Source organism: Hirundo rustica, chromosome 5, assembly GCF_015227805.2.
Source record: "Hirundo rustica isolate bHirRus1 chromosome 5, bHirRus1.pri.v3, whole genome shotgun sequence".
NCBI lineage: Eukaryota > Metazoa > Chordata > Aves > Passeriformes > Hirundinidae > Hirundo > Hirundo rustica.
In genome coordinates, this window is record NC_053454.1 from 52,572,885 (window position 1) to 52,588,348 (window position 15,464).

A 15,464-nucleotide genomic window follows, 5' to 3' on the forward strand; every position below is an offset into this window, starting at 1 on the left:
TACCCCAGTGCTTGCTATCAACCTGCAGCATGGAGCTAGAACAGATCCAGAATAGAAATTTTTAAAGACATTTATAGCAAATACATTGGTGGATATACTTCAATATGGCTTCAGCCTATTTATTCACAAAGAAGAGAGCTGAAGGAAGATTACCTTTAAGAATTATAACTAACTTTTCAAGGTGTATTTGTCTCAAAAGAGGTCAAATAAGTAGAATTCCAGAGAAATTTCCAGAGAAATATGGAAATATAAAAACAGTTTTATCCAAATAATAGATATTTGTGTTATGGCGTGTTTAACTTTTTACTTCCCCGACATTAAAAGCAGATATTTAAGAGCATAGAACACAGTGACCATCACTTCTTGTCATGAGCCTGGAATATGAGAGAGAAAAAACTAATAGAAACAGTGAAAGGGAGAAATTAATGTATTTTAGTATGACCTAAAATAGCTATCACTTTCACTTGCGTTTAACACACAGTCCACACTGCACACTGGCCTCACAATGCCACTACTATACAGTGGCTTCACTGAGCTAAAACTTCTTCCCTTTGCCAACCCCTCTAGCACAAAAAATGGTTTTAAAAATGGTTCTCAAATGTAAAGTTGAACATTGCAAAGACTGCAAGAAGGATAAACAAAAAGAAACATCCTTGCTTATCAATGTCTGGTCTGGAGACTCCCCCACTGTGTGCTTCCAGCCCAGCCAGAAAAGTTTTAATTCTGACTGTAATCAGTGAGATAACTCTACAGTAGTGTCTTGGCACGTGAGAAATACAACTAACATCTTCAAAACATTCCAAAGGCTCAGGAGGCTGAGCTTGACTGAGATGAGTTCCTGCACGTTTTAAAACCAAAGTAAGTCTGTCATCAGGTTTGGGTCCCAAACACAGCTCTGGAGTAGGCATCCCAAGGCAGGAAAACCTGCCCTGGGAAAAGTTTCATTTCTCTGTTTAAAAATGGGTTTTAAAAATTGATATAACTGTGTGCATTAAAATTAGGTACAGCAAATCCAGGCCTGGCATTCAGGTCTGCTGTTCTGCCATCCTCTGCTCTCTCCAGAGCTCTTATCCGGAGCTCCTTTCCACAGCACTGGAGTGGTGCTATTTGATTTTGATTTATTACAAGTGAATTATTATAATGAAATCACCAACTCGATTTAAGCCTCTGAGAAAGATATGGTTGGACTAACAAAAAATTGTTCTGCAAAGCAAGCAATTATTGTTAGGTTCACTGGATATTGGCCTTAGCAATCCAACCGATTACAGAAAGTTAATGTTTTAAAAAGCAATGAAAAAATAAGGTATTAAATCCTTTAAATCTGCATGAAAGGCTCCAAGAGGAATTTTACAGATATTTTCATTGCATATTTTATTAGATATGTGATATTTTATTCATGGGTAAAACAAATATAACAATTAGGAATAATTAGCATTTCAGCACAGAGTGTTATCTAATACATTAAAACACACACATAACTCCTCATTTAAATTCTGTAACCTCACATTTTTCCCCTTTCTGGTTCAGGACTTTTCCATTGAGCACAGCATTTACAGGAACATTATACAGCTCCCAAAGAAATAGAAACAGACAGAGCTAGTAGCTTTTGCCTTTGATATCTTATTTTCTTCCCCTCCTTGCATTTTTACTCATTTTCTTTTTCAATTTCCTCCTGAGTATAGAGCTTGTCAGACAAACCCAGCACAACTTCCCAGAAACTTTTTCCCTTTCATCTTTTCTATTCTACCCTACTCCCCCATCTTTCCACAACTAATGTGTATAATGGAAATCTACTTTAAATCTAACCCTGCTCTTATAAATCCATCAGCTTACCGTTGACTAAAACTAGAGTAATTGTCTCTGTACCACTTCTTCCACCATAACTTTAATGCTACACAGAAATACTGTAGTTACTGTATTATCCTTTCTCATTAAGTAAGTGTCACTTTTTATGGGGCTTTTCTTTTTTTCTTTTTTAATTTAATGCAGCACTTAGAGCTCTCAGAATATCCCTTCCATGAGCTTTTGTGGTGAGTCCCAGACCAAAGCAGGAAGAAGTTTCTCCAGCTGAAATGCACTCTGCGGTACAATACAGAACACAACGTACATCCTTCTCTGAATTAAGTATACTATCACTGAAACTAGGACATAAATTCTGAGCCTTACAAAATTACAGCAGTGCACAACATTAAACATGCTCCCTTGCCAGGTTTCAGAACTGCCATCCAAACACCAGCACATTTCATTTACTAACCTTCAATTTCAGCCTGTGTCCTGCCTGTTAGGGAGATCACTTATGACTCTCCAAGTCACATAAGCCTTTATCAATTATAGCGGTTGCAGACACAGGAGAATCTTTCCCTTACTCCATCAGCTCTCACAACTGCTTGGCCAACAATAACCAGAAACCAAAGTCTGAAGAATAGCAGAGGAAACTGCCCTGATGGGGAAATCCAGGAAGAGCTATACACGCTGCCCTGCTCCTGGGAAATCCAGAAAGACACAGCAAGAAAGACCTTTTCCTCACTCACTCCTCCTCTAAAAGCTTCCATTTCAGTCTAGATGTTTCAATTACTATGACAAGAATACACAATATTATATTGTGTGTATTGCCTCTGCAGTAGGTGGCAACAGCACTTCCTCTTCTCCACGTACTGCTACAAATGCACAAGCCAGCTAAAAGCTGTGCCCAGGTGGCTTAGCCCAGGCCTTCCTTACTTGGTGTTGAGGATGGATTAACAAGCACTCCACCAAAATTACCCAAAATGCATTCAGCACACATTCCATGCCACATGTCACACACCTTGCCCAGTACAGTCTGCCAGCCTAGATGAGCAAGGTCATTACTCTGAAAAAGGCCAACGTAGCTCATTTGGTAACTACTGCAAGCAACAGGACAGCAACTACTTCTACAAGGACACAATACACGGTGCAGGAAGATAATCTAACACCACAGAAGGACAGGAAGTGCATCTGTGTGCAGGAAGCCCCGTAGGAAGCCGGTTGCTACACCGCCAGCCTGGGGCACAGAACACCTCCAGGAAATGTGAGCTGCCATGAGCAGCTCCCAGCCACCAACCTGTTGTACTTTACTCTTGGGCTGTGACAGTCATACTTGTCTCCTGGCATCTCTAGGCAGCACAAACTGTATCTGGGGCTCTCACAGATGGGTGTGAGCACGAGCGGAGCCAAGAACTGGACTGTAAGGACTATAGGATAAGACTATAGGATGCACAGGTGTGGAGCTGTCCAAGTTTTGACACACAAGCCAAGCCTGAATCTGAAATCAAGGTTTTCTTCAAAATTTCACCACCTCAGATAGTAACTGACTTCTTCTGGGATTCAAATCTAACTGAAAAAAAGAAAAAAAAAAGTGACAACTGGATTTGCAGACACAGAAAGCTATCTGAATTTGCCTCATTGTTAATGTATCACCAGAAATCAATCTCCAGCATATACCATCATATATCGTAATATACGTGCAAAACACGTTTTCAAAGTTTGAACCTTTTCCTATAATTGCTCAAAATATTAGAATACTATTTCCTTTTCACTTGCAAGTCCAAACATCAATGGTAATTAACTGTGCCTAGTAAGTTTTTAAATATTAAAGATACAAACAAAAATATGTTTGGAGAGTGTGTAGATGGAAAGAGCCTTACCACGTTCTCATACATGACCCAGGTAATTAAGAAAATTAATTAGAAACTGATAGCCAAATAGAACTACCCTTTCACATAAATGTTTTTTAAACTATTTTTGACTGTGCTGAAAAACTGTGGAGTAACAAAGAGCAAAAATATAAACCTCAACTCAAAAGGCAAAATCCTCCAATAAATTTCAGCCAAAACCAGGCTGTCATAGCAGATTATAGATGGCTATATATCAAATGGAAGAGAATGATGCAAGTTCAAGTCTACATCGAGGGAGTAACCTAATGGCTTTCAGAAGTCATCTCTTGCCAATACCACTTGCTTTACAGGGCCAGGGAGTGGAAGAGAACCATACTTAATGCCTTTGTTCATTAAGTTAAATGAACCTTAGTTGGTAGGTTTATGTAGTCACAGACTTGAAAGATTTTTCTCCAGTGTGTTTTTTCAAAGATGGCATTGTGAGAATAAAGGCTCAGTGCATCCCTAAGTAGTCATGTGAAAGCACAGAGCAGCAGCAGTGATTGCCAAGGCAGACATTTGTTAGGGCACCACTTGAAAACGGATGGTTGATTTTTTTTTACTCTGTCTTTATCAAGGACAAAGAACCTGATATAACACTAAGAGTTATTTAAGAACATGAAAAGGAGCTGCCTGCTGTGGTCAGCAATCCGCAGGCTCAGTTTAAAATCTTCTGAAGCCAGCTAAGCAACTCACCTGGATTACGACAGACTCTGGATCGGGCCCTGATGATGACTAAGAAACACTCCAGAAAGCAGTGACACCTAATGGCAAATATGCCTTTGGATAATGGCAAGCCCTCATCTGTGGCATGCAAAGTCATCCCTCTTTAGCTGCAGAGCAACTAACACACATCACAGGGACTGAAGCACTGCCACAAATCTGAGCACCTGGGAAAGTGTTTCAGAAATAATGCACGCAGAAGCAGGGAGTTTATCACGCAGGCCGAGCACTGAAGCAGAACATAGTTACTAACAGAACCTCCTGGCTGCTCAGCCCCAGCACACTGGCTTCCAGGTCTTCACTCGTAGGTGTGTTTAAAATAAGCAAGTAACCTTCTCACATCCTAGAGCAGGGACAACAGGGACCTGAGTGCTCCCCTGCGGACACTACAGGCACACAGAGATTTATTTGTTTTTAATAAATCTGTTTTGCTCGCTTGTCCTGTTCTTTACAAATGTATGTGAGAGTACTGTAATGAACAGTTAGCGGCATACACTACATACCTCCTAATGAGGCTTCACCAATAGCACAGCAAATTAAATCCCAATTACCAATTCACAACACAACCCAAGCTGCACTGTAGCACACATCAGCTTACAAGAAGAAATGTGGACCACCACAAAGGAATACCACCAAGCAACAAGACTCCCCTCCCTTTACAGAAAAAGTTACATTTTAGTCACCACCAATATCGAGAGAAGAAACAACCAACAGACCATATGTTGGAATTGCCTTGATATTATTAACCATGGTACAGCAGAGCTTTAAAGGTGTGAACCAAAACTCAGGACGCAGCAATGCTGGGAACTTGTTCAACACAAGGAATGCAGCAGTCCTGGCCTACAAAGTCTAAAACCTGAAAGGAATAAGGTAAGGGTAGACCTGATCTTCTCTCTCAGGAAGAAAAAAGGGTACCTATAAATATATTAAAAAGAGATGTATAATTATATGTAGAAGCATATATAATAGCTATATCTTACATATATTTACGACATTTCCTTCAAAAATAAGAAAGTCAAAGGCGGTACACCGCTGTCTGTGTGTGACTGAAGTTACTGATAAACATAAAAACCAGACGTAATCAGGGAGGCTGAACTGCATTAATTAGACTTCAAAAATACTCTATTTTTTCAGCAAAACTTTTGTAGTTCATGCCTGCTGCCCTAGGCAATTTTGCAGCGCCTAATACACATATATCTGCCTATATGTTTCTATAGGCACAATAGGAAATCCATAAACATGTAGTGATGTATTACTCTGTACGTATCAAGGGAAAATAATGAGCACAAAGTACAAAATATAAAAGCATGAGACTATCAGCAGTAGAAGACACAAAGCATACGCAAATTGTGCGGTTGACAAGGAACGCCACCTAATCCCTGCTTAATTAAAACACTGCTCTAAACTCCTGTTTAGGGAGGGAGGAGTGTGGGACGACTGATGTATGAAGGAAATATCAGGCAGCGTGGCTAATCTCAAAGACTTGGGAGCTTTCGAGCTACATAAATCAGAGCGACTTTTTGAATAGCCTCATAAAACACAGAATCATTACCATTCCACTCACGACTCTCAGATTCTTCCTACAGCATACAGATCATTAGGAAACTTCTAAGCAATCAAGTAATGTGGGACTGATGAAATTACTCAATCAATGCATGGGCTGAGAGAAGCAGCATAATACAGGATTGCACAGTTTTGACATGGTAACCCTGCCCCTTTCTTTTTCATATAAGGGTAAGGAAAATTATAGTGGAGTCGATTCATTTCACCATTTTCACAAGAGTGCTTAATGTAGTCTTTCTGAACTGCCAGTTCCTATTTATAATAGCAGGGCAGCAGAAACGTACAGACTATAAGCAGCTCCACCGATGTTTTAAAATACGATACAGAAAAACCTTTTTTCTTTTTTTTTTAATGTGTACAATTGCATATACACAGACCTCCTCTAGAGATCAAAAGCAGAATCTGTACACAGAAGATAGGAAAATGAAAAGGCATTATCACAGATAGATAACCAGTCACTGTGTCCCTCCCACTGACATCACCAAGCCATTAATGTCTACTCACTAAATTGTAAATTTTTTTTGGCACTGTCTGAGATGACTGATAAAATCCTTTGAGACAAAAAGCATCCTTTTACAGGAAACACATAAAATAAAATGTAGGCAAGCAAGAGAGTTTATGTATTATACTGAAAAAAGTATGTATGGCTATGCACAGGTAACATTATTTCTTATGACCATCTGCCCATCTCAAACATGGGAAAATATTTTCCACATGATTATCTTAGCACTGCAGAACGAAAAAAAGATAATGTACTTATTCTGTCTGTTGCCTAAGGCATCAGTACTACCTCTGATAGTATTTCCTTTCCCCTGAACTGAGCATTTTAGTTTTTCTTTGGCTTTGTGAGTTCTTCTGTAGTTAAATTCTTCATAGAGTACCCTGCTACTGCTTTTGCTCACTCATTTAAATAAATATAGTTTATTACTTATGTCTAAATGTCTTATACATAAATTTATTTAATACAAGTGGAGGGAGGCAAAAGGGGGTCAGAAGACCAGGTCACAAAATACAGTGGGGTTACTTGGGGCCAAATTTTCATCTGTGAGCTGTACAAGTTGGAATATTTAGCTATGTACTCATTCACTGTTAAAACAGTTCTGATTTCAGGTAATTTATTTTCAGAGTACTCATTTTCATAGATTTAAAGCTCTGTGTAACAGTTATATAGTTTTGCCATTTTCATGGTAGCATAAAACAGCCTAAAGAAAGAGCTAATCCCCTTGCCAACCGTACTAATTGTGTCTCAAGACAAACTGTGTGAGAAGCAACTGCTTTGGTTCTGATAGTTTGGGGGTTTGTGTTATTTTTTGCTTTCAATGAGGATGTATCTAATCACTAACAGCATTATTAAAAAAAGAAAGAAGTAAAATGTGTTGCATTTATCATATAAAACAAGCAAACCAAACAAATTTTCTTTAAAACGAGGGGAGAATAGCTATCGTCTCCCCTGATGGTAGTGCAAAGGCACACAGCTTGCCCAGCGGCACTGCTTTAGCCAGGAGGATGGGCGGCAGTGGATTGCAAAGAAACTCCTCACAAGCTACACAGTCAAAATTTCCCCCCAAATCCTAGGATGCGATCGTTTGATACAAGCTCTTAAGAAAGAAGCCCTAAGGCGTAACTGTCTCCTAGTGTCACTTCAACAGTCCGCAAATGGGAAGAACTGAAAAAGTCCTTCTCCCTTTAAAAGGAGGGCACAGAGCGCTACCTCCCCAGTGGGGTATTTGCCGCTCCAGTCGCACACAGCCGAAAGGACTGACCCCTATAAAGTTGCGGTACCTAAGGGGAGCGGTGCCCTCTGTGCTGGCGGGCAGCTACGCGGAGGGCTGGCGCACCGCTGCCCCAATATCGGTCCTGCAGGAAAAGCTCCTGACGGCCGGGCTTTCCAAACGCTCTCCCCGCTTCCCCTTTCACAGAAACCCGCTACGGATCCCCACGACAGGCACCGGCAGACATATTTATAAAGCCAACCCCGGGGAGAGCGGCAGCTGCCCCACAGCCGGGGCCAGCACCGCCCCAGGAACCTCCCCCAAACCCCGGCGGGACCCTGCCCCGAAATGCACCTTCCCCGGGGCAGCGCGGCGCCGGCCGCCCGCCCGCCCCCGCTCCGCCTGCGTGCGGTGCCTGCAGATGGGCGAGCGGCCGCGGGGGAAGCGCCCTCCTCTCCTCCTCTCCCCATCCCCGCTCCTCGCCCTCCCCGCGCATCCCCGGCCGGCGCAGGGGGGCCACCCGCTCTCGCCAGCCGCGGGAACGGAGCGCCGCTCGGCAGCGGGGCTCGGCGCTCCCCAGGGATGCGCCCTCCGACAGCGAGGGCTGCCGCGCCGGGGATGGCTCGGGATAACGGGGAGCGAGGGGGCGCGGGCGGCGCCGGGCACCGGCATCACCCGAGCTGCCCCCGGGGCGAAGGGGAGGCCGCCGTCCTTGCCGGGAGCCGCGGCTCCGAGAGGCGCACACGGGGCCGGCGGGGTGGCGGCCCGGAGCGGGTGCCGGACGGCCGGAGCCCCCCGCCCCCGCGGCCGCCCTGCCCGCCCGCGGCAGGGAGAGCGCTCGTTGCCAAACCACCTGTTCCGCCGCGGGAGAGAAAGGCGGGATGGGGGTGCGAAGGAAGGAAGGAAAAGTGTGGGGGGTGGGGGTTTTGCGCGGCCGTCACCGTGGTGTCCCCCGGCCGAGGGCGAGCCGGGGCAGGCGGAAAGCAGGATGGAGCTGAGGGGCGGCGGGGAGGAACCGGGGAAGTGCCCGAGCCTTCGGCCCCCCCATCATCAGCCTTATCAAAACCTCAAGGTCTAAAGCACACACACAGCCCGCCGCCAAGAAACCTTTACACAGCGCGGTGCGGGGAAAAGAGGGCGCCTGAGGTCCTGGTGGAAAGCAATTATAAGAAGGAACTAAACAACAAGGGGAAAAAAAAAAAAAAAAAAAAGCAAGCGATAAAGAGAGTGGGGGCTGCGGGGGGAGGGGGGGGGGGGGGGAGGAAAGCTTTCCAAGAGAGGGAAGGTTGCAAAGGAGAGCTGGAAAAGTGTCCAGCAGCACCAGCAGGCGCAGCACCCCCTTACCGATATGAATGATTGAATCTGCAATCGCCGCTTTCCAGGTTCGAGTCCAACAGACGGACACGACCAGGATGAGGGAGAAAACTTCCATCTCCTCCGGAGGTCCAGGCTTTATAACAACAGATCTCTTCGCCGAACGGTGCTGCCGCGGAGGCAAGTGCAGCGCAGGAAGCCCAAGAGTTTGAGGCGCAGCCGGAGGAGCGTGTAAATCCCGATGGCTGGCGCAGAGCCGCGGCTGGTCAGGGAGCGAGCCCGGGGCTCCGAGCGCTTCTCTCCTCGGCGAAAGCCCGCGTCACTTCGCGGGGCTCCTGGGCAGCACCAGAATTGCTGGGAGCGCCGGCAGCAAATCCATCCAGCCCGGGCGCCGCCGCGGGCAGCAGACGCCTCTGCTGGTCAGACAATCCCCATCCTTCCGCCGGGTCCAGGGATCCGCTCGGTCCCGCTGCTGCACGGCAACTTCCAACCCACACCACGCACACGCTCACACACACAGACACACGCGCACACACCGGCAGACACGCACACGCGAGCAGACACGCACAAACCCTCTTGGCCAGAGAAGCCCCAGGAGCCCGCAGCGAAGGGCTCGCCTTCAGCGAGGTGGGAGGAGCGGGCGACCGAGGGAGCAGGCGATCCCGCTCCCAGCAGCCAGATTCCTGCAGGAAAAGCCTCCCCGGAGGCCAAAAAACAAAGTGAACTTCAAGGTAATGCAGATAGTAATGCAGAGATTTCCCCCCACCCTTCGCTTAGAAAAATCGCTTCCCACAACTGGAGGGGGAAAAAAAAAAAAAATAAATCTGCCAATGGAGCCCAGCGTGCTGTCTCTGTCGCGCAAGGTGGTGGTTGGACAGGGCAGAAGCGAGAGGAGGAGAAGAACCCGGAGCGAGGCAGAGGAAAGCAGATGATGGTCTGCAGGTTGCCTTTGGAGCTTGCTTTGCTGGTGGGATGCAGAGAGAGCTGGCAGCTCCAGCACCAGCCAGCACGTTGCCTAGAAATGGATCACCTAGGAGAAGGAGAGAGAGCGAGAGATAAGTGCTATCAGCCAGAGAGGGAGAAACAGAGAGCGAGCGAGCGAGAGCGCTTCTCTCTAATAACCACCTCCTCCCCCTATCTGCAATACGAGGGAGAAACAATATAGAGCCTTGAAATCTTCAACTGGGACTGAGGAACAGACACAGGCAAGAGTGCATACAGCCTAAAAATACATTGGGGGAGGGGGGAGAGAAAATTTTTTTGAAGTGTTATGCTCAGTTTAAAATTAATAAAAAAAAAAAAAAAAAGAAAAAAACCCAAACCCACCCCATTTATTTAACCTTGTAACTCCACTGTGGGGATCAAGTTCAAAGCTAGACCGGAACTTCTGCTTCTCAGTCTTTGACAACTGAGTCAGGGACGTTACTTGAAGGGGAAAAGAGAGGAAAAAAAAAAAAAAAAATCAGGGACACCTGGCCTCTACGGGAAAATGAAGACCTAAAAATCTATTAATATTACTTTAATTATCTGTGTTCTTGATGGAATTTGCACAGCTCTACAAAGCAATGAATTTGCTTTTTTCTTCCTCTCTCTTTAGGTAATGGAGGAATTTCTGTGCGAAACATTTAGAGCGCACATTCCATGTGCTCAGGGTTCTATGAATCCATTAACCAATTAATCCTCAGACTTCTCATGCTGTGGTTAAATACATTATCCCTATTACATGGACAGAGAATTGTATAGAGAGTTTAAGCATGTTCCTATAAAATAGTCTAAATCCCCGCTTTATGTCTTAGTACACTTTCTTCTGACTTTGATTTTTCCAGTCCCACTACAGACAGGAAGCAGAAATCAAAGAATTGCTCATAACGTAGTTACATCCTAAACTCACACAAGCCATTGATAAGTCCTGGCAGTCAACAAATGAGAGGTTGATCAACCCATTTTCTTCAAAAGGAACCTCTTTTGAAGACATCTTTGTAGTTATAACACTTCTAAGTTCATTTTACCCTACTTGTGTATTTCTCCTCTTTCTCCTGACTTGTATACATCTTCTTTCAGCTGTGGGACTGGATGGCAAAAACAGTTGTATGCCTATAAAATTTAAGGATTTAGTTCAAGAGGGAGAAATAGGCTTTTCAAGAAAAGCTAAACGAAACCAATGGCAAGATAATTGACTCTACTAAAAGAAAAACAAAAACTAACCAAACAAAATTAACCAACACCACCAAGAAAAAGCACCAGCAGCAATTTTGACTTTGCTCAGGTCCACCCTGGCAGGTGAGAACTTCTCTACAAATGGTAGCACTCAAAATGCTTCAAGCCAAATCCAAAGCACAAATCAAGGCTCACCTTTTCACAGGCTAGAATGGACTCTCATCTGAGAGCTAAAACAAATGACAAGTAGAATTGCTTTATAGACAAAAGAAAAGGTATTTAAAGATAACAACAGATGAGCAGTGCGAAGCTAACGTCTCACGTATTATGTCGCTCACATCCTGCATTCGTCCCTATCCTCTATACAAGTCACAGACCTGTTATCAATAAGGGTAAACATTAAAAAGAGTGGGTTTATTTCTACAAACGACAATTTAGGCACAGTATCAGTGAATGTAATGGGCATTAATTTTACAAGTAATAAATTCTGATTCATCTGAGAAACTTTTGGAGCTGCTTGAGTCATTATTACTTCTTCACGAAAGAACAGAGTTCACAAGAAATGTTAATTCACTTCTTTGGGGGGCATGTCAGAACAGTACTCTTTAATCATGTACAATGAACATAGGCAGAATAGGAAATGTAATGGAAACCTTTGGAAAATTATACCTTTTTAATCCTCAGCTTAGATATTACTAAGTATTTTGAGGCCTTATCTAGGAACCAGATATCCTTACTGACTCTTCAAAGCATCTAGTGCCTTGAACTGGCCACACCAAATGGAATTTTTTGCAAAAGTCTGTAGACACATAAACAGAATATAAGAGACAGCCAAGAGTTTGTAGCTCACAAATACCCTCTAACTAATAAAAAAAAATGACTTTTGTTGTGGCATTTGGAATAATAATTGCAGTGGTAAAAAAACACTAGATGAAAATTTGAAAGAGGCTGAAGTAAGTTTTAAAAATAAATTCAAATAAAATTACTTTAAATAATGAACACATTGTTGACTTAATATACATCCACCACATAGATAAAGTAATTTCCTCTTCCATTCTCTGTAATACTCATTAAAAACAAAAACTAATGTCGCCCATTTAAACAGAGTCAAAAAAATCTTGTGCTACGTGGTTAGTTCAAGGTATCATAAAAATACTGAAAAAGACTAGTTCTCTTTTCTATTCAGATACAAAACATTTGCCAGAAGTTAAAGCTAGGGGAAAGACAGAATTTCAGAACCAAGGAGTTACCAATACAGTAAAAACATCCTAAACAATGGGCACATCCAGGCCCCTAAAAAGCCATAAGCACCGTTCTCAGGGCTCCAGTGACAGCTGCCTCGGGCGCTTTGGAAGCTCAAGTCCCACAGGTTTCAGCCGTGCCACCTTCCTTCACTGCAGCTTCCCTCGCAAACACCCTCAGCTCCATCAACATCCCTCCAGCTCCAGCGCTGGCCTCCGTGGGAGAAGTGCCACCAGCAGCGGCATGGTTTCTAACAACGGGGAGGGCTTGTCTTCTTTCCAGCGGCCTCACTCCAGTGTGGTTAATGGTTGATGTGCCGTGTTTCCACTGGTCAGCTATTGCAGTGCTGCACATGAACGCAGCCCCTGGCGGGGCAGCAAGGAGAGGATGTGCTTGGAAACCAGAGGCAGTGGGGGGAAAATGCGTCTGTCTAAGGTTTATTGCCTCACACCCACACGTAACACACTGCAATCTCAACAAGTCAGCCCGGGACCTGAGCTTCTGTCTACAGAGGAGAGTTAAACCCAGAAGTTTCACCTGCTTTTCAGTCATCTAAAGTCTTAATTTTGATAATCTAATGCCCCTTTCCCATCTCTTTGGTACTACAAGCGGCTCTGACCACGCAGAGGTCAGCTTTTCATTTGTTTAGTTCTAAGTACCAGGAGATTCTTCAGGTATTTGAAGAAATTCAGATCGTTCTAAGACAGGTACATCTAAAACCTTCAGTTTTGGGAGGCAAACAGTAGAGCTAAGCCTTACAATTACAGTCCTAAATTCCCTAAGAAGCATTACTTTTCTTACAAATAAACACTGAGCACATCTTTTGCACATTAACATTTGATATTTTCTGTTCAATTGCATAGCCTAAACTTAAAAAAATGTTCATGAGATGAAATCAAGTTACATAGTGGGTAAGTCCTCTAGCCCGTGTGCTCCAATACCTTTTTCCATGAAGACCTATAAGTTATTAATTCAGAGAAAAAACCCAAACCAGCCAGTGTGCACCCATCTGACTGCTCTGCACAGTTCAAAGTGAGAAAAGGAGTGGGATAAATTCCTCCTGACCTTACTAAGCCATCACCCCCTGTCAGTTAACATTTTCACATTAGCTTGCATAGTATGAATCCTAACAGACACAGAGTTAACCTAAAAATAAAGTAAATAAAAAGGGGGAAAAAAAACAATCCAGCAGCATTAAACTTGGTGACCTGTGAATTCCAGCAGTGTCAACTGGCCATGAGAAATCATATCTCTTTTGCTTACTTTTTATTGATTCCACTGCCTTCCATAAAATAGTCCAGTATTATTGCAAAAAGAGGTGGGATTAAAAAGATTATCTGGGGCAGGAAACAACCATTAACAACAAATACACAACAGTCACATCCAAACTGTTATTGCTGCCATCTAAGCACGGGACAAAGGCCTGAAAAAGGCCCACCTATTATTGCTAAGAATCGTTTGTATTTATGGAATTTTAATATAATTTGTTGCCATTTTAACTGTATTTGCTGCTGCTTCTTTGGAGTCTTTGTGGGTCATTTTTAAATGAATACTCCTGATGAGAAAATTAACAGTAATTCTTCCAATCTCCACACTTCTTTGATGGCTTTTTATCTCTCTTCAGATGATATTGGAGGTTCAGATTTGTCACCAAATAGTAACATTACTGATGAAATGCAGAATTGTGTAACATCTTCAAGGCTACAACTCTAGAAAGATAACAAGCAGACTCAGCAACCAGATCAGCACAGACATTTCGATGGACACAGGATCTCCCCATAAGGACACCATTGCCAGATCATAATTCACATGAGGCAAAAAAAAAAAGTTATTAATATTAGTTCTCTCTTTATAATTATTATTATGTAGGCTCTGAGATCTACCAAAATTTAAAAATTGGTATACTCAAGGCTGGACAGATAAATAGTTCATGACTGTAAAACAACCAACCACGGCCCTCCAATCCCTAACTCATGTAGGGCAACGTGTTCCATTTGACAAGAGTATTTCAGTCTAAATAACACAGTTTCCCCCCATTTTTAAAATGTAAACTGACAAATATCCCTCACCTTGCAGTGCTGTATTTTTTTAAAAAATACTTGCATTCTAAAAGTGCTGATATAAAGCAGCTGACTGACAGGCCTACCAAGAGACCATGTGCCACAAGCAAATGTTCCTGTGCCACTGAGCTGGTGCCCAGTTGGGGAATGCTGCTTGCTCCAAGAGGTTGCTTGAGTTGACACATCCACTCAGTCATTGCTTTACCTGGCGTAGCTTCAAACAAGAAGTCACCTGGGAGGGCTTTAGTTAAGTGGACATCTGTCTATTAGGAAATAGACTTACTTCAGTGACCGCCAAATAACCTTTAAATTAAAGCTTTCGCCTACTGCCAACTCTTAGGTTGTTCTCTGTATTGTGAGAGAGGTCCAGGTTAATAAGACCATTCCAATTCCAAGCAGTGGCCCAGACATTGACTCCATCTGTCCTGCCACACTTGGAGTGAAGCATGCGCTCCTGGGCCTCTGTCATCCATCCTGAATAAAGGACATAATCTTACCTTTACTTAATAGAACAGTTTGAGGACTAAATGCATTCATTTCTTAAAAATGCAAAGTATTATACCCTTTTTCCAATTTCCTTCACTCTGTTTCTGCATAGTTTAAATATGTGAATGTGTGTGTATCTACAAGAGTGTGTGTGTTTATGTACACACGCAGGTTGGTTAAATAGATAGAAAGTAATTTCATTTGGTTATGATAGAAATAAACAGAACATTAAATATTTACTGCATTTCAACAGATAGCGCATGATGTGGTGGCCTTGAATATCCTATTACAAAAGAATGCATCACAAAACCAGAATCGAGCATTATTCTGCTGGGCTGGAGAACTGAGGGTGAAAAAAAGAGTATCGGTGGTATACACAGCAAGGATTTCGAAGCTTTCTGCTTTTTCAAAAACTGCAATATGATTGAGTTTACTTGAGAGCTCGTGTTTTATCCTTTAGCCTCACTACATAAAACTCAGAAACTGGTTGTGAAGTAAAGTCAACCCTTAGAGCAACCAGTGTTATGAAGCGATTT

The 15,464-nt window shown here is 43.3% G+C and overlaps 1 protein-coding gene across 3 annotated transcripts in view; it reads right to left on the reverse strand.

Moving 5' to 3' along the window:
* GRID2 (glutamate ionotropic receptor delta type subunit 2) overlaps nt 1-15,464 on the reverse strand; it is an 819,802-nt gene that overhangs the window by 672,977 nt on the left and 131,361 nt on the right. For all 3 annotated transcript variants that reach the window (XM_040064665.2, XM_040064672.1, XM_040064673.1), the window contains exon 2: nt 9,014-10,013. In XM_040064665.2, the coding sequence (XP_039920599.1) occupies nt 9,014-9,101 (88 nt within the window). In that variant the 5' untranslated portion in view covers nt 9,102-10,013. The remainder of the gene's footprint in view (nt 1-9,013; nt 10,014-15,464) is intronic.